The 27,072-nt window shown below is 35.4% G+C and overlaps 1 protein-coding gene across 1 annotated transcript in view; it reads right to left on the bottom strand.

Moving 5' to 3' along the window:
- Positions 1-27,072, bottom strand: part of mgl (low-density lipoprotein receptor-related protein megalin) — a 156,960-nt gene that overhangs the window by 55,210 nt on the left and 74,678 nt on the right. Inside the window, exons 22-33 of the mRNA XM_069829941.1 lie at positions 26,704-26,906; positions 24,714-24,898; positions 22,438-22,970; positions 17,585-17,769; positions 15,225-15,487; positions 13,559-13,730; positions 11,870-12,095; positions 9,908-10,129; positions 9,422-9,740; positions 8,313-8,514; positions 4,208-4,660; positions 1,932-2,239 (exon numbers count right to left, since the gene is read on the bottom strand). Coding sequence (XP_069686042.1) covers positions 1,932-2,239; positions 4,208-4,660; positions 8,313-8,514; positions 9,422-9,740; positions 9,908-10,129; positions 11,870-12,095; positions 13,559-13,730; positions 15,225-15,487; positions 17,585-17,769; positions 22,438-22,970; positions 24,714-24,898; positions 26,704-26,906 — 3,271 coding nt within the window. The remainder of the gene's footprint in view (positions 1-1,931; positions 2,240-4,207; positions 4,661-8,312; positions 8,515-9,421; positions 9,741-9,907; positions 10,130-11,869; positions 12,096-13,558; positions 13,731-15,224; positions 15,488-17,584; positions 17,770-22,437; positions 22,971-24,713; positions 24,899-26,703; positions 26,907-27,072) is intronic.

Genomic DNA, 27,072 nt, shown 5'->3' with positions numbered 1-27,072 from the left:
GAACGGTATAAAATATATTGACGCCAGAAAATTTGTCCAAATTTTGTCGAAAACATGATTCTTATTGACTTATGCAGTTCTTCAGAACCAGTTACTGAAATTTGTATTTTAATGTGAGAATGTTAAAATTCAAATAATAACAACATTTTCACTATGATACACTGGTACTACCGGTATATAACATTTAGAAGACATAAGATGTACTGGTAATAAAATGGATAAATGTTAAATGGGACTAATAGTTTACCAGTATTTGTGGTTTTTATTTTATCAGTTACTTTTTTGTTACACAGTCGCGCAACCAGAATTTGGTTCTGGAGGGGGGGGGGAGGGGCTGAAAAAATTTTCAAAACTGACTATAATACATATGGAAACAAAACTTAATGTGCCATTACTTTATAATTACAGTCTGAATGAAATTTTCTGACGTATGTAAGTACTGTACTGTCCTAAGGTACATTTCTTAGTGACGAAAAGACCTTTCAGGAGTACAAGTAGTACTGGTAGCTACAGGGAGAGTTGCCATTATTGTGGACAGGTTGTGTATTACTGGAAGTAAGTCATTGTTGCAGAGCTTCAACAGATTTTTTGTTTTGGGGGGGAGCTCTGGGGGGAGGTTATCCCTAACTGCCCCTCGATGCGTCAGTGTGTTATAATTGTGTAACTTTCTTTTCAACTTTATTGGAGAGTAAAGCTCTTGGTTACATTCATATTCATATTCAAAAGTGTCCTAATAAGGTTGATTTTGATTAACTGATTGACTAGCGGACTTACTCGTGTTAATTATGTAAGATTTGTGCGGCTTACAGCTGTTTCAGTGCTTCACGCACCATCCTCAGAGCCTACTAGATCTCGGCGTCATCTCGAACTTCTCTGCCTGTTATGTGAGTGTGTTTGATTGTTGAAAGGTGTTGAAGAGTGGAGTCAAATAGTGTGTGTGTAATAGTGTGTCAAATAGTGTGTGTGTAATAGTGTGTCAAATAGTGTGTATTTGACTCCACTCTTCAACACCTTTCAACGATCAAACACACCCACATAACAGGCAGGGAAGTTCGAGATGACGCCGAGATCTAGTAGGCTCTGAGGATGGTGCGTAAAGCACTGAAACAGCTGTAAGCCGCACAAATTTTACATAATTAAAGGCTCATTCACAATGAAAATTAAACATAACGTAAACATTAACATAAGCACATAAACATATGCCACAAACTTAAGTAGCCAAGGCCCATTCACAATGAAAATTAAACATAACGTAAACATAACACGTGTGTGGAAACAAACATACCGAATCAACAAAACTACAGAATCTATTACATAAAAATAGAGAATTGCACAATGACTGACGATGTAGCTATTCAATTTATGTTTCTAATAACTACAATGGCATCAGTATATGGCTTTCAATACTTGAAATCAAAGAAACGGAAATGTAAAATAATCAACTTTTTGTCATATGATTCCATGTTGCGCGCCTAGCTATCATCACGGCCAATAGATCAAAATATTGCCTGTAGGCAAAGCCCATGAGATGTTAAACAAAACGTGAAAACACGCTTTCCGATTGTGTACTGTTTCCAAATCGCATAAACATAAGCATGAAAGTTTGGAGTTTGCAAACTTTCATGTTAATGTCTTATGATTAAGATTAAGTTCATGCTTATGTAATTCATTGTGAATGCTTTCATTAAATAACATGGACACAAGGTTTTATGCTTACGTTATGTTTATGTTTAATTTTCATTGTGAATGGGCCTTAACACGAGTAAGTCCGCTAGTCAATCAGTTAATTATATTCAAGTGTTAAAAGTGTTGTACGCAAGATTCAAAATGGGTTGATTTTGAGGTTATTTTGCAACCCTCAGAAATGTAGCCTAATGCGACCTGCAACATTAGCTCTTCGACTAGCAGAAAATATAATACTAGTAACTTACCCATTGCAAGGATCCACCACAATAGCTCTGGGCCTTTCAACACGAGCAATCATGACCAGATCTGTGCCATCGAGGTTCATAGCATATATGCTGTTGTTCGAAGAGTCTGTCCAGTACACTTTCTTCTGTGTCCAGTCATATGCGATTCCTTCTGGGTTGATGCCTCGGTTGATGATGTTATGAATGTCATTTGTATTTGGATCTGAGCTGGACATCCAAGCAATGCGAGCCCACGGCCTAATCTGAGTGAACAAGAGTCTGTGATCTGCGTAATCAAAGTCCACTCCAACAACGTTGGTTAGGTTTACCTGTCAAAGAACAAAAATAGATTATAGGAATATATATCACTGTTGCATTCTTAATAGCCTCAAGGTAACAAATACATTTTACTCAAAACAGAGGTGAAGAGAACGGCATATCAGAAAATTAGAGGATCACTCCACAGTTACTTTTTGGGCTCCTACACTCGCTAATAGACTGAAATATCAAAGTCACTTTCAATTCATGTGCCATGCAGACTTAAAATCAGTTCTACAACGCAATTAAGAATGAGAAAATAAATTAATAAATTAAGAAATGTCAGTAATTTAGAAATTCCTGTAAAAGAAAAGGAAACTCTTACTTTGGGACTATGGAGCTATCAGGACGCCATTAGATGATGCAGATGCTAGTACAGGAAATATTTCATATTCAGCTGCTCATATTTAACAGAATTACTCAACTTTAAACAAATAATTTTATATACTGATACTGCATTCATTACCGGTACTTTGTAACACGGGTCTAATGCAGAAATATCTCAAGTACAAGTACAATAGAAGGTATCCAAAGAAAAGAACATTTATTTTGGAAAAAGGAAAATTATTTAAATAGAAATAAATGATTCACCATTTAATTACGTGTGAATTAAGGTAAAATGAAGTAAGAAAATAAGGAATTATAAAAATGAGTGCTTATATATAATTAATAAACTGTATTTTCCTATGCGCTACAAAATGTGAGGTGGTTCAATGTGATATAGTGAGTGCAGGGGTGTACACAAGGGGGGAGGGTTATGGGGTTTGAACCCCCCCCCCCCCTTGAACTAAAAAAAAAAACAATATTTAGGTTTGAGTATTCTTTTTAGCCATAATTGTTTTCCCTTCTCTAATTTTTCACTTCAGAGTAACAAAATCTACATCGACATAAGGCATAGTCCTCCTTCCCCTCCTTCAATATAATCCTTGTACTTGGTGTTGTGGCACGTTAGAATTATAGAGAGATCTACCACCTAGTTCCGACCTTGTAATAAAATGAAGCCGACACAATATGGAATTTAACTTGTTTGTTAAAAATTGGATGACTGTAAAAGAATTATAGTAAGTTTCAAAGGTTTTATAAGGGTTAATGAATATAGTTTATAGCATAATATTAATAAATATACCGTAACATAATAATGATAATAATACGCAAAATTTAAAATACCGATAATGTAAACAGTAAACAATTTTAACAATGACGCCCTTCTCCTTCACAAAATTTTGCGTACGCCACTGAGTAAGTGATACAGCCTATTTTAAACATTTCAATTGACAGAAGTGTGTTAAGTGAAAATTATGGTATCGGTAAAATATTATCCAGTGATGGATTCGAAAACAAAAGTAATAAATATTCATATGAATGTAACTTAACTGAAACTTGGTTAATAGTAAATCTTAAGCAGGAGTGTCCTTGTATATCTGCTTGGAAGAAAACATAACTATAGTCGCGACGCTGTTATTCCCGGCGTGACTCCTCCTCTTTGCTTACGTCTTAGGAAGTGAAGGCTCTATAAAGTCTAGGTAGGTAGTATCGTTCGCCATTTTTGTTCTTTCGTTGCCGAGCTACCAGACGAGGGATCTATTTGCCACACCGTTAAACATTATCACGTCGTAGCTCCTATGATAATAAATCAAACGTACTGTAATTGAGCAAATAATTGAGCGGCAAATAACGTCCTCGTGTGCTTTCTGCGAACGCCAACGAAAGAGCCAAAATGGCGGGCGATTGTATTAAATATTTATCGAGCCTTAAGAAATGAATAACTTCATCAGCGAATCACAAGACGCACACGTTTAAATGTAGCCAACCTGCAACGTGATTGGCTGCCGGAAATTAGAGCAACGGGACTATAAGAAATAAATTTTCGCAATAAATGAACACATTAAGTTATTGCTAGTATCATTGGAAGTATTTGTCAGTTTTATGACAAGTGAGAGATCTTAGACGTGATAAAAATTAAATGAATTGTGACTTACGACAGGTTTGAAGGGGACGCTGGTAGAACGTGGATCCAAGTTGATGGCCCTGATCTCTGTGCGGGTTGAGAACACGAGATATTCCGTCACTGAATTGCACTTGCGCCCATCGCCTCCATTTGCAGAAAGGGACAGCTCTCCAGTAGCACAGGCACAGCGAAACTGTGTCTTGTCAGTGCGGGTCGGGTCCAGGGGGTACGAGAAGCACAGCTGGTCACAGCCTCCATTGCCCAACTTCAGACAAGGGTTATGGTCATCCTGCGGCTGATTTGTGACATCGAAGATGGCGATATCTCGAAGACGTGGTAAGTTTGTGCGCACAGAGGAGGGCAGGCTGGTGTTCCCAGGCAGTTTCGAAGCCTTGAACACTGACGCTAAGTTACGATCGACCCAGTAAACGTCACCCATATGGACGGCAATACCCATGGGGTTTGGCAAGTTGCGACGAATGATCTGTAACATTCACGAACATTTTAATTTACAAAATGTTAAGGGAAGAGGATGGTATTTTTTAAAACTTTTTTCCTATTTGGTGTAAAATATTAATTTTTTGTATGTAGAGAGCTCATATCTGTGGCAACTCAACCAAATAAAAATATTTTGAAAAAAATATATATATATTTGGGGGCCCAAATTTGAAAAAAAATATACCCAATGTAGGATTGTACTAAAACCGATATATCTAAACCATTTTTAAAGATAGATTCAAACAGTTTTTTGCAATATATTTGAAAAAGGATGTTCTACAAACTGTCTCTAACATAATTTTGATATTAGTCCCTACGTTTGTAAAATAAACAAAATTTAATAACAATTTTCTGATTTCCTTTCTTGCAAACAAACGGACGTATTTTTAAAATGAAATCAATTAACAAAATTCTGTTACAGAGAAAAGTTTCCTAATAGTCTAAAGAATGTGTGTTCTAAATTTCATGTATTTATCTTTAATAGTTCGGAAATTATATCCATTTTTGTCTGGCAATGTAGCAAAAAAATGAAGTTACTGGAAACCGATAAAAGTGGGCATGTGATTTCAAAATCCATAGCACAGGAAGTTTAAAAATGACATCTCAACATCCGATAAGGGCACAAATATCCACAAAATGTTATGCAATGCATTCCACACATATCAAAGGGTATTTTATAGGAAAAATTTTTTTTTTGAAAATTTAATTTACCGGAAACAACAATAAAAGTGGGCGAGTGATTTAAAAATCCATATCGCAGGAAGTTTAAAAATGGCGACTCAACATCCGATAAGGGCACAAATACCCACAAAATGTTATGCTATGCATTCCACACATATCACAGAGTATTTTAAAGAACTTTTTTTTTTTTTTTTTTAAATTTACTCATTTTTCACCAAAAAATACCATCCTCTCCTCTTAATAAAATCTATTACAAATTCAGAAGCATATTAAACATTTTATACTGTTTTCAAATGCTCGGCAGTATAGAAAGATATTCACCTTATCACATCATATTTTTCTAGTGATATACACTGAAAGAGATATTCATAAACATAAGATTACTTTCACCATAAAATTAAATTTTGCAGTACTGCTAGGGACATAAATGGGGAGAGAAGCAATGTTATCTTATGAAAACAATTCAAGAAAATTGCTTAGCTATAGTTTTCGTACATTTTGAAAACATTAAATTCCAATTGTGATAGCAAGTGGAGACTCCAGAAAGGAACAGCGCTTGTGAGAGAGTACCAGTTCTCTCTGTCTGGTCTGGAGAGCAGTACTTGGAAAGGATTCTTGTCTAGAGTTACATGATGCCCAGGTAACAGGGACAAAGCCCTCAAGTGCTTTGAGTATAAGCTTAGGCTGAAGGGGTAATCTTCCAATTAGCGTCAATTAATAATTCGACTGCTGGTCTGCAACCTGTGACGAGACAGCTTCTGCAGCAGTTGGTAAGCTCTTATGGGAAATTTTATTGTTAATACTCGAATACTCCACATAGGTAATGAATGGGTTTATGTTCATATGAGGAACAAGAAGCGATGCAAGGGTAAATGTTTTGGCATTACAAATTAACTTGGAATTGCAATATGAATACGCAGAATGAGGGAATTATGAGAGAAGATAGAGTAAGGAATGAAATAATAAAACAAAAGTTACAAGTTAACAATAACACTATACAGGGTGGCACACGAAATGTCATACCATTTAATTATCACATTAAAATTTTAATATTGTAGTTTCGATGTTTCTACCTGCGCTAGTGGATGCCAAAATCCATGGAAAATCCGGTAGGTAGCATCACAATTAGGATGTAACCATAGCTACGAGCACAAACATCAATTTGTGAAATGGCGGACAACGGGCGATTGACTGTTGAACACAAGATGAAAGTTGTTCTGTGCTGTGAATAAACAAAACGTTCGATTCTGGGCGAGGAAACCTCCTTGCATACTGCATGAAAAAGAAATGTTTGGGGTAAAAGTTTCTGTATGGGCCGCAATTTCGAGCCACAGAATCATCGGTCCAATTTTCTTCGATGAAACTGTCAACCAAGTTCGATACAAAACCATGCTGGAAAGCAGTTTTATCCTCCATCTCATGGCAAAAGGTCTCACTATGGAAACTCAGTGGTTCATGCAGGATGGAGCCCGTCCACACACTGCAAACACCGTTCTGGATTACCTGCACGAGATGTTTGATCATCGTGTGATGTCACATCGACATGGTGCGGCAAAATGTGGCCGCCTTATAGCCCGGACATTAATCCGTGCGATTTCTTTTTATGGGGATTCCAAAAAAGAGAAAGTCTACCAAAGGGGCCAGAAAATGTGGTGCAGCTCAGAGCTCTTCTAGTGGAGTTGTGTCGAAAAGTGGTGACGAATGTAAGGGTTCGTTTGCAAGAGGTTGTGAGGCAAAACGGTGGTCGTATGGAACATGTTCTGCATTAGAGATAAAACTCCAAATCCTAATTATTAATTCTGTATAATTTTGTAAAGCTTTAATACAAATCAATAAGTGTTACGTGTAAAATAAATGGTATGACATTTCGTGTGCCACCCTGTAGTTGACGAATACTAGGATGACTGAATTACATAAAATGTATGGAAATTGCCGAAGAAAATATTGCTCTACAAGCCAAGAGGAAGTGGAAATCTGCGATGTCCATAACAAAGGTGGCATGATCTATTTGAAGCATATAGACCAGTCATTATCTCGTGAAACCTACCTGGGTGTGAGGGGGGGGGGAAAGTGGATTGGGACGCTTCCCTCCTTCGCTGTTTCCATTTGCACCTAGCTAGCTCACTTACCCCCCCCCACCCCATCATAAGGTTCTTAATGTAAGCTATGGCGCAAGCATGAATTTGGTTCCACAAGTTAATGAATGGCCTATAACAGGCTAAGACTCATCGCATGAAGAAGAAGAAGAAGAAGAAGAAGAAGAAGAAGAAGAAGAAGAAGAAGAAGAAGAAAAAGAAAAAGAAGAAGATTATTCCAATTGTTGTTGGAAAGAGAAAATATATTTGGCTGGAATGAACAATTGGGCAAGAATTAATCTATATCTGATGTATTTAGTATTATTCTTTTTTTTTTTTTTTTTCGTTGTTGGTAACTCTATAGCATCTATTAGATGCTTTATGGTTGTGCTAACAGATGGAGTTACTTGTCAACAATGTGACGCTGAAACGTGTGTTCAGGTTACTGCCCAGCGACAGTCCTGATGTATTTTTGTATTTGTGATGATTGGTTAATTAATATTAACCCGGCACACTCACAATCACACTCACATTCATACAAATTTCCAGAATTCTTCTTCTTCACGAAAAATTCACCGAGCGCCGAGCCCGGGAATCGAACCCGGGACCTCCTGATCTGGAAGCCAGCATGCTGACGAACAGACCACGGAGGCAGTCAGTATTATTCTTGAGTTTAAAGTTAAAACATTTACAATGTTTTGATGACAACGAGAAAACATTATGTACATCCATATTTTTTTTTGTTTATTTTACATATTGTTCATTATTATATTTAGTTCTTAATTTAGAATTTACAAATAAAATAGATTTTTGTTCTAGATATTTTAAGCTTAGCTTAAATGCTACTCTTTGGAAGTAGACTATTTTTTTCTCAGTTCTTACCTGTCTATTTCCGCCACTGTACGACACTTTCTGGATCATATCAAGCTTCGAATCAACCCAATAAACGTCGTGAGTCAACATATCAACTGTTAAGTCGCGTGGATTGCTAATTCCAGATGTTACTATTGGTCCCCAGTTACTGCCATCTAAGTATGATTTTCCTATGCGAGGATACTGTCCATAGTCGATCCAGTACAAGTACCTGTGGAATTTAAATACATAGAATACATATTTCTCCAATATAATCCATCTATTGTAAATTAATTAGCTTACCGGTTAGCAACTAGTTATGAATTCTTCAACGGAAAATATATAGGTAGGTCTATTAATATCATTTACTTACGTACACTTTACATAGTCAATTATAATTTTAATTTTATTTAAATTATATCTCAATACAGGGTTCGAATGAAACTTCTAGATGAGGAGGAACTTAACTATATGACTTTTAGAAACTGAAAACATCCCACAGTGAAAATTTCATGCATGCATCTAAAATCAACAATTAGGAGCAATTTATTCATTACACGCATGGAATGCAGAACACGCAACCAGTTTCAACTACAGGTACGTATATTTTAACAGATTAGACATACATTTACCTCTCCCTGTGGTAGCAAGCAATTGTAAGTTAGAGTGTTATGTGAACGGATCATAGTTAATTCTGCCGACAATAATGGCAAACTTATATTAAAAGAATTAATTTATGCATGTGAATTTTTTTTTAATGGTGTAATACATACCTACGTAAAAGATTCTGAAATAAATAATAAATCAGGGAGGGAAAGAACAGACTTATTCGAGATCTCGGCGAAAATAATCAAGGTTTGGTTGCCTCTAATTTGATTTATGTCAGGTACTGAGACATTGAATCAATGTGTAATTTAAAAGTTACAATATTATAAACGAATCTAAATATATTATAAATGAAAATATTAACCATGGGAATTAGATACAGTAGGACAATAGTGCAGAATCTTTATACTAGCAGGGGAAAACTTTCACAGAAGGTAAATTCCCTCCATCCTCCACATTAATCCGAATCCTGGTATTCTACAATGTGACTGTAAAACGAATGCAAATTATGTCGTCAGAATTAAGTTGTGTACCTCTTGACTGGATTGACAGCAAGTTCTCGTGGTGAATCGGTGGTGGTTTTGACGAGAACCATTCTATTGGAACCGTCAAGCCAACAAACTTCGAGGTAATTCTCATGAGGAAATACGTTGGTGAAGTACAGGTTGCCTGCAATCCAGTCGATGGTAATTCCACGAATTCCATTCGATCCAATTCCATCCTTAATAATAGGCTGGAGTTCGGTGCCATTTGGTCTAATACGGAATATGCCATTCCAGATTCCTCGGTTAAACTCGACCCAATAAATCCAGTTATGTGCGTAATGGACGTCAACATGGAGGATGTGATGACCTGAAAAGCAAATTAATAAACAGGATACATAATTTCTGATACTCGAACTTTATATTCAGTAGACTAAATAAAATGCTTAGCCTACATGACATACTACTATGAGAAACACATTGTTACAAAGTTTGTCACACTACGGTGTTTAATATTAGACTTCCAAGATGACATACCTGGGCCTGTAATGGGTACCATTGCCTCTGCAGAATCTTTCAAACTGTAGCCACGTGTGATTTCAAGTTGAGATACAACAGCAAACGTCTTGTACGCAGCACAACTGATTTCATTCTCCTTCTTATAGCCAACAGAACAACTGCATACGTGTGAATTATCCTCGTGAGGTATGCATAACTGTTCACAACCTCCATTATTGCTCATACAGGGATGGTTTGTAGCTGCAGACAGACAGTACAACAAATTGATATCTAATATCAACAAAGTTAAGTCTTCTATTAAGGACTACAAAACAATGTTTTCTTATTTCTATGAAATGTGGATTACAATAATTATTTCTACTCAATTTTGAACAAAATTGTTTGAAACTTTTGAAATTCACAGAGCCAATAATAAGTTTAATATTTTCAATTGAAACTTGTAAACTGAGTCGAATGTGTGGATATAGACAATACACATATTATAAAATTTAAGATGAAAGGCAGTGTGCAGTATATCACAGGATGTTTGTAACTCAAGACTGTGTATTACACTCTTAACCTTAATCAGTCACGTTACCTATATTACAGTTACAACTAAACGGTAAACACCCTACATATGAGATGACCCTGTGCCATGCTACTACAAAACCAAGGAATTTCACAACTTGCTTATGCCTAATGCTGATTCGCAAGTTTCATCAAGGAAGGACAAAGCAGACCCAAAGAAACAATGCTTGAAGATAGATGATGATGATGATGAAGATGGCAACAATGATAATATAAATATTTTTAAAATATTAGGTACAATGTGTACCTTAGAAGTTATGAAAGCAAATAATTTCTGAACATAATCATAATTGATTAATTTAATACAAAGCGTTCGTCTAGGGGTGGGGCCAGGAAAGCAGCCTGCCTGCGTTGTCGCTTGCAGGAATCGTCTATCCGTAAGCTTCCGCTTTCTATACTATACTCTGTAGGGTTTTAATTTTAAAAGTTTAGCAGCAGTAAAGACTGATGTTTTTGAAACACTAACTTCCTGTGAAACACGTCTTAGAGATTTATTAGGAGAGCGTGTAAATGATGCACTGATTTCATCAATTTTTTCTTCCGTCAATACTCTTCGTTTTCGCTTAGGAATTGTAGCATTTATCGACCCTGTTGTCCTTAATTTGTTAACAAGACGTCTAACAGTTTCTCTACCCTGAACTGGAGCACCCGGATATTTCACTTCAAATTGCCTACGCACCTCTCTACATGACTCTGTTTTCACATATGCATCATACATAAAAACTCTCTGTTCAAGGTGAATTTTGCGTTTTGCATTGCCAACAAATTTTACACACGCTGAATATTTAAGCAACTGTGTCAAGAAACTGCAACATCTGGCTCACAACTGATAACTTGTCGACCTTGATGTCCTTGATTGTCCAGCGTGTCTCAACAACTGCGCACACAAAGTGGCGTATCAGTACATGCCGCTTTCCTGGCCCCACCCGTAGGCGAACGCTCTGTATAATGCACAAGACACGCACCTTAAACAGTAGCGGAGCACTATTATTTACATAGGTAACCATAAGTTGCCTTGTCCAAAAAGAATAACACTGTAATGTCAATTTTCCAATAAAAACTACAGGAAAAGAAAAGCAAATAATCCAGATGTCATAAGCAACAATGCTAAAATTTGCCAAATTATTGATGTAGCCTACCGTAGCTATTCCAAACGACAGAAATACTATAAAGAAGGAGGCTTAAAAACTGTTGAAATGTGTGGATGTCGAAAGAGAAATACAAAGCATGATGAATGTACAGGCTACGAATTAAAGAAATTAAAGTTATAAATAGGTTTCAGTTTTACAGTACAGTTTATGCTGCATTTTATTTCCGTTACCTTAAATTAACAATATTCTTATCCGTTGTGAAATAGGTTAGACAATAGGAGAAGGGGGAAGGCTGGTTGTTTAAGGTTATGTATCAACTCACTTGGTCTCTTTTTGAAGATGGTAAACGTTTTAAGATCAGCTTCATTATCTATAAGCATTTCAGGATTGTCTCCTTTAGGCAAATCTACTCTCTCTATTTTCTCGTAGGATGGATCCAAGTAGTACAGCCTGTTGTTCAGCACTCCAAGTGCTTTAGGTTGTGCGATGTTGTTTTTCTGAGTCAGCAGAGTCATACCATTTCTTCCGTATACATCCATCGACCTGATCTGTAAGAAATATTCCTGTGTTAAATCTAGGTAATCAAATTGACGAGCAACAATCAAGATACTGTACCGGTACCTTCAGTTTCTCTTATGTCACGCATTTAATGTGTATTACAATTATTATAAAAGAACAGTGCACAGATGAATTTTAATTTAATAATATTATGCTAGTGTGTGGTTTTAGGCGTAATAGATCGACTATTGATCAGATTTTTTGTATCCGACAGATATTGGAGAAAAAATGGGAGTATAAGGGTACAGTACATCAGTTATTCATAGATTTCAAAAAGACGTATGACTCGGTTAAGAGAGAAGTTTTATATAATATTCTTATTGAATTTGCTATTCCCAATAAACTAGTTCGATTAATTAAAATGTGTCTTAGTGAAATTTATAGCAGAGTCCGTATAGGCCAGTTTCTATCTGATGCTTTTCCAATTCACTGCGGGCTAAAGCAGGGAGATGCACTATCACCTTTAATTTTTAACTTCGCTCTAGAATATGCCATTAGGAAAGTTCAGGATAACACAGAGGGTTTGGAATTGAACGGGTTACATCAGCAGATGACGTGAATATGTTAGGAGAAAATCGACAAATGATTAGGGAAAACGCGGAAATTCTAGTTGAAGCAAGTAAAGGGATAGGGTTGGAAGTAAATCCCGAAAAGACTAAGTATATGATTATGTCTCGTGACCAGAATATTGTACGAAATGGAAATATAAAAATTGGAGATTTATCCTTTGAAGAGGTGGAAAAATTCAAATATCTTGGAGCAACACTAACAAATATAAATGACACTCGGGAGGAAATTAAACACAGAATAAATATGGGAAATGCCTGTTATTATTCGGTTGAGAAGCTTTTGTCATCTAGTCTTCTGTCAAAAAATCTGAAAGTTAGAATTTATAAAACAGTTATATTACCAGGTGTTCTGTATGGTTGTGAAACTTGGACTCACTTTGAGATAGGAACAGAGATTAAGGGTGTTTGAGAATAAGGTTCTTAGGAAAATATTTGGGGCTAAGAGGGATGAAGTTACAGGAGAATGGAGAAAGTTACACAATACGGAACTGCACGCATTGTATTCTTCACCTGACGTAATTAGGAACATTAAATCCGGACGTTTGAGATGGGCAGGACATGTAGCACGTATGGGCGATTCCAGAAATGCATATAGAGTGTTAGTTGGGAGGCCGGAGGGAAAAAGACCTTTGGGGAGGCCGAGACGTATGTGGGAAGATAATATAAAAATGGATTTGAGGGAGGTGGGATATGATGGTAGAGACTGGATTAATCTTGCACAGGATAGGGACCAATGGCGGGCTTATGTGAGGGCGGCAATGAACCTTCGGGTTCCTTAAAAGCCAGTAAGTAAGTAAGTAATATTATGCTAGTACGTATGAAATGACAGACAGAAAGGAATTTCTAGTACACTACACAGTTCAGGATAAAATCAAAGAACTCACCATACTTGGATATTCAGAACTGTAATAAATGACCTTGCTGTCAAGATCTATGGTGATGGCTTCTGGTCGTTCTATGTCTTCTATCAGCACAATGGGGTTAGAGCCATTCATGTTCACCTTTCCAACTTTAGCTGGGACTCCATACCCGCCTTCATCCGTCCAGTACAATTTACTAAATTAAATAATTTAATTGTAGTCAATGCAATCACAAAATAAATCTTAGAGAAAGAGAGAGAGAAATAACTCGTCCAGCCTTAATTAAGGATGACCACGAGGATCCGGAAATTAATAGCAAATAAATATAATTAATTAAATATGAATATTGTTATAAAAATAAAATGTAATAATTAAGCACCATTGATTATCAATTATAAGATAAAATCTTAGAAGACGACTATAAAATCATACTTATAAAAGATTTTATTTAAAATTAGCATATCCTTAATTAAGGCCTTCTGAGTGGTATAAATGAGACTGTATAATCTGCAGGGATTGTGCAACTCAAACCAAGAAATGGATTCGGAACACCTCAAAATCTGTGCTCCAGTGGCCGACCATGATAATATCTTTGAAAAATATTGGAGTGCAAGAGGTCAAACGACTTTATTGTCAAACACCTGGCATTAGAAAACAACAACATAATCTGCCGGGAATCTTCAAGAATTTGCGAGGTGATTTTTTGAATTTCAAAAGATGATATTGATAATTGTTTTAAAAAATTATATTTAAATTTTGGTAAAGAACTCCGAGCACCAAAAAATAAACCTGTCACTGACCAATTGAAGAGGGGGATGTTGTATTTAAAACTAACTGAATTTAATGATACAAATAGTTTCAAGGCTAATTTTACACCAATAGTAGTAAATTCTTACAAAATATAAATAGGCCCTACATATAAGCAAATAAGGTGTCTGTAAATATTTTTGTCATATATTAGACAAGTCTCGTCTCATTAAAGGAAGTAGGCCTACCTATTTAAGTTTTTAATGGAAGAAAATTCAATAACAATTTTTGACACAATTACACACAAAGTTCTGTATATATATTATGCATGGTGAGAGAAAAGAAAACTTTATAAAGTTAAGGGGACACTCAACTATATTTTGGAACTTTTTTCCTATTTGACCAATCTTTTTCAAATTTGGAGAAAAAGTTTAATATACACATGGAAAGTAACATGCAAAATCTCAGCTCATTAGATCCAATACTTTTCAAAATAAAAAATATTTCAATTTTTAATCAATCATTAATTGAAATATCACTTTTAATTATCATTTTTTATTTTTTGGCTTTGTGCATTTGACTGTGACTTCTCAATGAATAGGGGAAGAGTTCTGCATATTGATTTAGTTCTGTCACGTAAATTAGTGTAGAAATTTAATTTTTCATTTCTATGACACTTTTTCTCCAATTTTTAAGTTGAGTGCCCCCTTAAAGTAGGCATCAAGCATGTTTATATTCAGTTACTGGATATATTTGTATATCGGTACCGTCAATACATAAACTGAATTTTAAATATGTTAACAGAACGCTGTGGTGTTTACCAAAGAGTTAATGAGAACGATAAAACTTGAAAAATTATTGCCGGAAATGGCAAATCATATGACTGATACTTAAAAAAGAAACAACAGACTGTCAAGTCACCATATTATTTGCACATACGCACCCATCCAAAGGATCCAAGCACATGGATTTCGGTTTGGCAACAGATGTCTTGTTACCATCATTGGCCAGGATAATTGTTCGATATTTCACTTTTCCGTCTACTTTCACGGCTTCAAAATTAGATGCCATTCTATTGCCAATGTATAAATTACGTCCTAGCCAGTCGAAGGCAATTGTGTAGGGCGCTCCCACTATACCAGAGTCTCCATTTCCTAGGAATTCAGTCTTGTTGCCTCCTCCGTAAGGAGTTGTATATATCGTACACTGTGAACAGAACAAAAGATTTGTGCTTCGTACATTGCATAGGAAACTATAATAAATATATACAAAATTAATATATTAAATGGATCAGAGGTCGAGGGTGGAGCAAGCCAATGAAAATTTTCCAATGGTATGGTTTCATTGCGTTACCTCCAAAATGCCGGTAAATTTTGCCTAGTCTCTTCTATCAGGGACAGAGTTCTTTTATGGGCCATAAATCTATTACATGGACCTCCTAGCTTTACTTTTCTCCCGGAGGAAGCCATGCTTGGAATTTTATTGCCCTTTAAAATCCATCGCCTTCACCCAGGTTTGAATTTATGAATCTTGGATACAGTGGCTAGCATGGCAAGTAAAGGACAATGTAAGAAATAGTAAATTGTGTTTGAACTGTAACATGGTACTGGTACTTAAAGGTATATGTATTCTTGTATAAATATTAGAAAAAAAAAAAATATATATATATATATATATATATTAACATTTATAGTTTAAAAAGTATGAGAGTTTTGTGAACATCAAAGATGAATTGAACTTCGATAAAATTCTGAAAGAGGACACCGGTACTTATTTAAGCTGACACGAAGTCAAGTAAAATAACATTTTACACAAACACATTCTTCGTATTTAACATTAATAATGTTAAACTTTATTACCAATACCTAAAGGAATAAAAATTAAGCCACTGTATGTTTACAGAGTGACGAACTTCTGATCACAAAAATACGGGAGACTTGGTCACTATAAATTTTAACGCAATTTTTTGGGGGTGTGAAGGCAGGATTCATTGAATGAATGGTTTATATTAAATAATATAAAACTATCTATCTAATTGTAATAAAAATATGAGTTAGGTGACAATATTGAGTACAAGAATATTTAAAAATATGCATGCTCCTTAGTTTTAATTTATTTGTATTTGTCAAAAGGATGTCACAGAATATTTAATTTATATATCTTACTATTGAGGCTGAAAAAAGCTCTTTACGATCATATGTTCATACAGTTACAACAAATATCACAAGATGACTGGAACACAATTCCTGTGTTGATTGATACTATCGATATTAATGTCAATAATTTCGAGGGAAAAATTGTTCCGGGGCCGGGTATCGATCCACACAACTCGCATGGGCTGACAAAATGCCAGAGACCCACATCGAGTGCACACAAACTCTGTGTGACTTGAAATTGTGGTTTTCTGTTAACGTACACAGTGACGTATATATTATGAAAATCTAGTCTTTCAGGTGAAGCTTCCTGTAAAGCAGATTTTAATAATTTCTCTCGAGCGCTGGTATGTTCAACCAGAGGTCCCGGGATCGATACCCGGCCCTGGAACAATTTTTCCCTCGAAATTATTCAAATCTGCTTTGCAGGAAGCTTTACCTGAAAGACTAGATTTGCATGATATTAATGTCAGTTTATATCTACTGAATATATTTAGCTGTTATTAGTATTAGGTTACATTAAAAAATTGGTGATCTTGAGTAATAATGAAAAATACGGAGGATTAGGATATCAGTACGGGAGCTGGGGGGATTAAAAAAATATAGTTCAAATATGGGAGTTCCCGAAAAATAGGGAGAGTTAGTCACCCTATATGAAGAGTCCACTGCAAGAATGATGGATGTCACTTTCTTGTCGAAAATGAACCAAGACTGTCAATGCATAGCTTAAGACATATAGAATGTACATACAGAGTTATATGGCATTAACACTGATAGTCATTGTCCAGTAATGATCGGAAAATCAAGTTAAGCTTTGAGCGCTAAGCATTTCAAACTTTCAATTGCTTCTCCTGCAAAATGTATTCCAAATGACATCCATCATTCTTGCAGTGGACTCTTCAAATGTTTATGCCACTTACAGCTGTATTATATCACTATGATTACAACATGGCAACAACGAAAAAAAATACGAACAAAGTACAAGACAAAGTAAACTCGATGAATGTAACAGCCTATATACTGCACGCATTGAAACATGAAAGCTTAATAAACCAGACCAACATCTCACTTCTACTAGAACTTTTGTATTTTAAATTACTTTTAAATAGGTATGTTTATATTCAAGAAAGTATTTTGTAAGATGTCTTACATTCTCTTCGTCGTCTTCCTTTCCTTCCACCCAGAACAGCATCTCTTTCTTACGATCATAATCCAAATGAAGTCCACCCTCAATGCCAACAATTGGTGTGAGGAAGCCACTCGTCTTGTCTCCAGGAGTTAAGCTTACGTCTACGATCTGGGAGGCGCGCATTACCATCAGGAATGGAATTTCCTCTGTTAACATATAAGAAGACTTGCTGTAACATTCCACTTGTGTTATTACGTAGTCTACACAAAGCATATCAAAAGAGTTCATTAAAAGGAATGGAACTATGTAACGATACATAAGAAACTTAAGAAATAAAATTGCAATTCGTTCTTAACAAACTATTTCTATTTACAATAGAAATTGTAACAATTATGGTAATTAAATGTAAAATAGAGTTGAAGAAGTAGTTAAAGTATGAACATAGGAAGAACAAGAGGCACAAAGAATGAACTTGGAAAAACATCTGTTTATGCTGCGGGTACCATATTGGATTTCAACTTACATAAAAAAATGAACTATTACCACAGTTTAGTATATACAGTCGCGAAGCTCAATACATATTGCACAAATTTGTATAGCTTAATGAAAGTATGCTACTTTGTATTGTATATATTTATATAGTTTTGGCTGATGAATTGTATATGCTTTAAATTGAATAGTAATCTATATAGCTCTACTGATAAATTGTTTGTGTTAGTAATTTGAAGTAGTTTGCATGATATGTATTATCAATTTCTGTATATCACAACTGGTTGAATTGTTTATGCCTTAAATTTAATTAAATTGTTTTGTATTATAATATAGCTCAACTTATGAATGATCGTTTGCGTTTGTAAATTTAATAATCTGATTGCTATGTATTGTATACTTTTAGTAGAGCCATCGGTGTAGCTCAGTCGGCAGACTCGCTGGGCTGCTGATCCGGAGCTGCATTCGGGCTTGGGTTGGATCCCCCTTTGGACTTTGGTTTCTTCGGAGGTTTTCCCCAGCCGTGGGACTGAAGCCGGGTCTATGGCGAGTCCTTGGCATCAACCCCTTTGATTTGATTACCTGGTTGGGTTTTTCCGAGGTTTCCCCCACCGAAAAGGCAAATGCCGGGTAATATTTTGGCGAATTCTCGGACCTCATCTCATCTCACTACATCTCGCCAAAATGTAAAAAAATTGTACAAAATTGTAAAAATTGTAGAAAATTACTAAATTGTAAAAGTATAAAAATTTGTAAAAATTGTAATTGTAATATTGTAAAATGTTGACATGTTCCACATCTTAAAGCTTCATTGCTCATGTAAGATCTATGGAATAAAATAAATGAATGAATGAATGAATAGTAAATATGCAAACATTAGATAATTGCTCACCACTAGGATCGCTAATGTCGCCTCATTACAGGCAATGCAAAATAGTACCGTCACAGTCTATTGTTTCTAGCACCCTCAAAACTCAAGCTTCGTGACTGTATATATAGTAGACTGTGATATTACACACAATAAGTTAATGTTGGGTGTATTATTTTGACACAAAAATTGTAATAAAATCTGTAGCTTTTGTGCAAAAATGGAATATTATTATACTGTCATTGATTGTGTATGAAAATTTTACTACAGTACTTATTGACGATAAAATACTGACCTGCAGGGTTAGCAATTCGGCATCCTTACAGACACATAATATATACAATTCTCCACTAATTTCTGCTTTTAGACACGACAATGAAATATAGAAGTATGGAGACAAAATCTCATACAGAAAATTTGCAAGAATGCGAATCTTTAAAATGTTTTTAGTGAGGCACAGAGCAACAAATGGCTATTTCTATAAAAGTAAGTACTGATAATTGAATCAGTGAAAAGAAAGCATTATATTACATGTCTTCAAATATCTAACAATCACTTGTACATTTCACCATCTAGATATAGCGTGTACAACAATTCTTATTGCAATTTGTGACTGGTGTTCCACATTCTTGCAATTTAAATTTTCTTTGGTTTAACACTTAAAAATAAATTGTTAGTGAAAGAAGTAATAAAAGGGAAATTAACAATGAAAGGTACAGTATTTATGAAGAGAAGGAGAAAAAATAAAAAAATAAAGGCTTGTGAAATGCGATTCATGCGAAGAACAGCGGGCTATACTAAGTGGGATCTGAAAAGAAATTGTGAAATTTTAAAGGAACTAAAACTCAACCAGTTTTAGATTACATTGTTCAATATCAGTCTAATTGGAAACATAATTTGGAAAGAATGAGTAATAGTAGACTCCCAAAGGCAATTTATTATTATGTACCACATGGCCAAAGATCTGTGGGTCGTCCTGCTAAGAGATGGCGTGAAAATTTTATGTGAGACTGTAACAGGCCTTGTGGCCTAACACTTGTCAGGCAGAAGAAGAAGAAAAAGAAGAAGAAGAAGGAGAAGAAGAATGAGGACTATAAAGCCTGGTGAGCTTGCTTCATTTTCCATAGTTCGTGTGCATCAACTTTCAAATTCTCAAAACGTTTGTGAGTGTAAAACAGGAATTTTCCTAAACTTCTGATGTCTATTTGTTGTAAATACTTTAGCTTCTACTCTTTGCTGTCAGATTTAGGAAACAATTCTGTGGTTCAGTGTAAGAACCCTATAATCCTCAAAAAGTTAGATAATGTTATTAATTCGGATCTAAACCTTTTATTTATCATACCTTTTATTGTGACTGCTGTGTAGGTCTACGTATTCACATCAGAGATAGAAGAGAGTTGACAACACACTATATTACCATTACATACTATGCTTACAATTTTCTTTAGCCACTGGTATAGCTCACGCAGTAGCTAGTTTGCCTGTTGATCTGGTTATGCTTGATTGTGGGTTCAATTCCCGCTTGGGCTAATTAACTGGTTGGGTTTTTTTCGAGGTTTTCTTCAACTGTAGGGCGAATGTCAGGTAATACAGCGTTAAATAACCAAGAAAAAAAAATAACTTCGATTTTCTCAGAACAAGCTATGTAAGAGTTACAGAGTTCTTGCACTGAACCACAGAATTCACATATCACACAATTCCAGTTCATAAAATTAAAATAACATAAAAGAAAAAGAAGTGTTAATTTAGAAATAAAAATAAAAATGCATTTATATATAGCTTTCACTTTCATGTTGTAAATTTTTTCGAATGGCTTAAAGATTTCTACCATACAGTTTCACCATTTCGTCTTTATAAAGCCTGCGAAGTTTATACATCTTATTACACACTTTTAACACTTTGTATCACTTAAGAATTCAGTTATTATAACAACTGTGTAATGTTAAAAATGAAAACTAAGTAATAAATTAGCTAGCTGAACAGTTTTCATTTTAACACTAGTAAGTTGTTATCATTACCAAATTTCATGTGAAGAAGAAAAGCATTCGAATGAGAAAATTATTAAATTCAACAGAGCAATGGGGATAATTAATCAGATATTCAAACCAACCTTAGTACAAAAACACACGCGCAGCAGAATTTATAAAACATTGGCCAGACCTATACTCTGTTTTGGTAGTGAAGCTTGGACGATTCGTAATATTGATTCACAAAGATTAACGGCGGCAGAAATGAGATTTATGCGTCGTACAGCGGGATACACGAGAATGGATCACATTAGAAATTTTGACATTATGAAAGAACTGCAGATTGAACCGATTATGGAATACCTACAGAAATACAGACAAAACTGGAGATCACATGTCATCACATGCAAACAATATACTTTGCATACTTCCACTCGGTAATGAGTTTTGGAATAATATTCTGGGGAAATTCCACAGATAGTAACAGTATATTTCTATTACAAAAAAGTAATTAGAATAATAGTAGGAGCCAAATCTAGGGAATCATGTAAGACTTACTTACTTACAAATGGCTTTTAAGGAACCCGAAGGTTCATTGCCGCCCTCACATAAGCCCGCCAGCGGTCCCTATCCTGTGCAAGATTAATCCAGTCTCTATCATCATACCCCACCTCCCTCAAATCCATTTTAACATTATCCTCCCATCTACATCTCGGGAGGATAATATTAAAATGGATTTGAGAGAAAGACGACCATGTAAGACGATTTTCAAAAAAACTACAAATAATCCCCATGGCTTGTCAGTATATCTTTTCATTAATAATAATCTTCCTCGTATGTAATCGTGAAAACTTTGTAACTAATTCAACAGTTCATGGCATAAAAACACGTCAAAAAATGACTTTCATACTCCATCGGCAAGTCTATCGTGCTATCAAAAAGGAGTGCGTTATATGGCAGTAAGAATTTTTAATAGCCTCCCTACCAATATAAAAAATGAAACTCAAAACATAAGATTATTTAGGGCCAAATTAAAGAAGTACCTAATTTCTCACGCCTTCTATTCTGTAGGTGAATTCATGACATTCAGTAACACTTCATGAAATTGATACTAAAACTTTGTGTTGTACTAGTAGACTATATTGTAAATCTCGTCTGTATATATTTAATCTAGATTGTGACTATAAATTAAGATTTTATAATAGTATTAAGTTTTTTGACTTGTTCCATATTCTAGCCGTAAGCATGTATGAATGCCATGGAATGTTAATAAATACAATACAATCAGAATACCTCGTTCTAGAATTCCACGCCAAATTTTAAATTACCATCCTGTGGGCAAGAGATCCTTGGGCAGACTGTTCAAGCGTTGGCAAGAGATCGTAACGGGCCACTAGGCCCAATACATGCAAGGATGATGATGATGATGATGATGATGATGATGATGAAGTTATCATAACTAAATTCTTAAGTGATACAAATTCTTGAGCGGAATTATCAAATCAACTTAAAAGTGATCATACTGTACCTTATTTCGTGAGGCTACTCACCTTCAAGGCACCGTCCATCTGACTGGATGCGATAGCCTGGTTTACATTTGCAAGTGTAGCCAGTGGATGAAGATGGAGACAACAGACAGAGCTGCGAGCATGTCGCAGTTTGACAAGGATTGCCAGATTTTGGCTGCAGCGAGGGATGGTGCACGTGGATGCTCAGAGGCTGGGAGATGAGATGCGACACCACGGTCTGGTTCTTTCCTTTGAACTTGTGTGCTGACAACACCCGGTTGAGCTGGCGGTCTGTCCAGTACATGGTGTCCTCGAACAAGGTGAGTGAGTGCGGGTGCAGGAGGTAGTGGCTGCCCGCCAGCACCTGCTGTCTGCCTGAGCCGTTGTAGTAGCAGAAGTCAATGAAGTCTAGTTTCGAGTCTGCGAAGTACACTCGCTTGTTAGCAATATCCAGCGTCAGACCGTTTGGCCAATATATCTTCGTGCTGATGATCACGCTGCGGTTCGTGCCGTCCATTCCCACTCTCTCAATGCGAGGGTTCTCACCCCAGTCAGTCCAGAACAACCATCGAGCACTGAAAATAAAATATTGCATTTTGATTCAAACTTGATATTCTAAAGTATACCCATGCTTCAGGTCTGAATGTATTCTTGTATTTGTTTCAATGAGAGAAATGAAGCAGAGGCAGGCTTACTAAAAATAATAATTCCAATATTTTTATTTTAACTTTTAAAGTTACTTTTATTCACCGAGAAATGTAGAATGTGATGATAATAATAATAATAATAATAATAATAATAATAATAATAATAATAATAATAATAATAATAATAATAATAACAGTTTTATTTTCCCTGGCAGAGTTAAGGCCTTCAGGCCTTCTCCTCCACTCACCAGGATCAAATCACATATAGAAAAAGACATACCGAAATATTAACTTAAAAATAATAATGAGCATAATTAAGTAAAAAAGAGAGATTGAATACATATACACAATCAGTATTAACTCTAAAATAATAAGTAATAAAAAACACACACACACACACACACACACACACACACACACACACATATATATATATATATATATATATATATATATAATAAAAAAGAGACTGAATACATAATCACAAACAGGATAATACATTCTAGTATACAAGTATTAACTTAAGAAAAAAAAGAATTAATACATATGAATATAATCTCACAACTAAAGGAATAGTACAATTAGTATGATCAGCACAGCACGGGTTACATTGAGACAATGACAATTACCTGGATATAAGTGTTAATGAAAAAACAAAGTAATGACTGTGTAAAATAATAATAATAATAATAATAATAATAATAATAATAATAATAATAATAATAATAATAGTAGTAGGGACCGGATTTTTATGTAATATCAAGGTGTGAAATATGTACATATTTATGTAAGACAAATAAGCTGAATATCTACCAAAATATGTAAAATCATGAAAATATTTAATATCAATATCTGGCAGGTATAGGATAGGTAAGACTCTCCAGTTGTGATTTCATAGAGCACCCGACTTTTTTACCGCACACTTGACACATTACTATTTTTCCATCTGTAGTGAAAGCTTCGTCCATCGCAATCCATGATTTTATTTTTGTCGTTAGGGTTGAAGATACAGGGGCCATTTTAGTTAGTTAAAAGCAGTAGATAAACTCACTTGCACTTTATGCTGTAAGTACTAAAACTAGAGAACTGAGTGAAATGAATGACACAACAGAACTGCAAGCACTGTTTCGCTTTACTGGATTAGGAGAAAATAAGAGGAGATGTGGGACACATGCATTTTAGCTGCTCCCTGTAAGAAACAAAGTACCTACTAAAACCTCAAACTATAGGCATTTACAAACTGTTGTTTGCCTGGAACTAAGGACGTTATGTTTCGTTCCGAAATATATCCTTTCTTGGGTAGGTAAAAAGGCTTTTTAAATCTATGTATTTCAAATTGTAAATTTCCCTTTCCCCCCCCCCCCTTTAGAGAAGTAAAAATGAATAAAACCCCCTAAATATGTAGATTTATGTAATACCAAGCCATAATATGTAATGTGAGGTAAATATGTAAAAATATGTAGTATCAAATTTGATTATATTAATGGTAATTACAAGATTCGCAAAGATTTGTTATTTATATACGATTAGGTTGAAAGGAATATAATATGCAATTACATAAAAATCCGGTCCCTAGATATTAGAAATGAAGTTCCATATCATAATTATCTTGTGTTAATCGTTTGCAATTTTATAGAAAGTTATTAGATGCAAATGAATTTAAAGACGTACCCTTTGCTTGGATCTAGAGACATTCCTCTTGGTTGTGTGATGTTCTCTTTCAGCAGGACCATTCTGTTAGATCCATTCTCCTTGGAAACCTCAATTGTATTAAGTCTCGAGTCCAGCCAGTATAAATTACCTCCAATCCAGTCATATGCTAGTCCCTCTACAAGATCCAAGCCATTTGATATCACCTGAAACATTTATAACTCGTGTTTAGTATCGCAGTTATTCACAAAACTGTCTACTGTAATCCTTTCAGTAGGAAATGCATGTCTAAAATAATAAATTTACATAATTATGTGTTATTTCACATAACTAAATAATATAAATTAGATGTGCTAGTATTAACTCAGTCGTATCTTTGTTGATTATTATCTTTCAGTATCCAAATACGGATAACCAATTTGTGGGACTGAAGCCGGATGGTCTATGGCGAGTCCCTGGCATCAACCCCTTTGATTAGATTACCCCCCTTTGATTTGATTACCTGGTTGGGTTTTTCCGAGGTTTTCCCCAACCAAAAGGCAAATGCCGGGTAATATTTTGGCGAATCATCGGACCTCACCTCATCTCACTACATCTCGCCAAAATATTGTAAAAAATTGCACAAAACTGTAAAAATTGTAGAAAATTACTAAATTGTAAAACTATAAAAATTTGTAAAAATTGTAATTGTAATATTGTAAAATTTTGACTTGTTCCACATCTTAAAGCTTCATTGCTCAAGTAAGATCTATAGAATAAAATGAATGAATGAATGAATGAATGAATGAATGAATGGTAAATTTAATTTTTTCATATATCTGAAATCAAGTAATACCTAACATTTGCAAAATGTAGATACTACTAACTTTGGATAATAGTACCTACATATTCCGTTGTTATATTAACATCTAAGAGCCACGCGGTAGTGTCGCGGTTAATGCGTAACGTTGCAAGTTGAAAGGTCGCAGGTTCGATTCCTGATGGGGTCATGGATTTTCCTTTCCAGCCGCACTATGGCCCTGGGGTCTACTCAGCCTCTAACAGAAATGAGTACCAGGGGCATTTCCTTGGGGGTAAAGGCAACATGTACGTAGGACTGACATCCCTACTGCTATTAAATGCCGATTGTCTGTAAAGGAGGGAGCCTCAACCTCTCGTCACCCTCTGGGCTGATTTGGCCTGCCATGGGGTTGACTTTGCCTTTACGTTAATATCTCAATATTTTGGTTTATATTAAAACATTAAATTAGTAAATTAGATAAATTACATAAATGTAGCCTGTCCCACATTGATGTAATAGGTCTGATGGTGGGAGCACGAGGTACCATACCCTCCTTCTTTGCCAACAAATGTAAAAACCTGGGCTAACACACAGCATTGTGAAGGAAATAGCCATTAGTGCCCTCAAAGGATCGGTTCATATATTGAGAAATCATTTGTATAGAAGTGATAATGGAAATTTCAAGTTATCTTAACCGATGGCTGTTGATTGGTTTAGATATCAATGCCAACAAATCCGTACTATTATTTTTCTCGCGGTTTATGGCATTCAAATCATTCTAACATATCTGATGATATTTTTTTCCCCCCCTTTCTTAACTGTAAATGAGCATAAACGCTACTTAGGTGTAAATTTTTCTGACATTTTGCATATTCGATTCCCTAACCGTTTCAAATGTATATCATTTTACCTTTTAGGTGTATTTCCAAATTATGTAATACGCTTTGTCAAATCTGGCAACCTTTTCATAAGGGAAGCTAAATTTATTTATTTATTTATGTAAACACGAATATTACTGACGTGAGGCACACTGCATACTGTTTAAACTTAATGTTGCACATGATCTGCGGATCTCATGACAAGTGGTGAGCGCGTTTATTTCGACTGCAAGGAAAAACGCGGTAACCTGGTCGAAATTTATCACCAATTTGGAGAATCTCCATTGTTCATCAAAATTACTCTGACCTCCGATTCTGAGGCAAGACTGGAGTAATGCAGTTGGTTACTTACTTCTTGTGGTTCACTTCCTCTATCTAATCGTGAGATTTTCTTCAGTTTCATATCGGACCAGAAGATTGTGCCAGTGTGCATGTTGGAAGCCGTTGCAACAACGTTCTCGACAATGATGGGCACTCTTTCCAGTCCCTGCTCCTTCAGGTCGGCCACCAGGATGGAATGACGGTTTGAGATGATAAGGAAGGCAGCGCTGTGATCTGTATTAACACACAATAATTTGTGTTTCACATTCCTCATTAAATATTAAGCACCAACATTATGGCCCCTGAACCTCCAGGCTGCTCAAGTAATATATCTGAAAATATTACTGTAGGTATTAGAGTTGTATTACACATTTACTTTATTGATCTTCTAGGATTTGAT

Source organism: Periplaneta americana, chromosome 7 (assembly GCF_040183065.1).
Source record: "Periplaneta americana isolate PAMFEO1 chromosome 7, P.americana_PAMFEO1_priV1, whole genome shotgun sequence".
Classification (NCBI taxonomy): domain Eukaryota; kingdom Metazoa; phylum Arthropoda; class Insecta; order Blattodea; family Blattidae; genus Periplaneta; species Periplaneta americana.
Note: the sequence above shows the minus strand (reverse complement) of the source record. Positions and strands in the feature narration are given on the sequence as shown.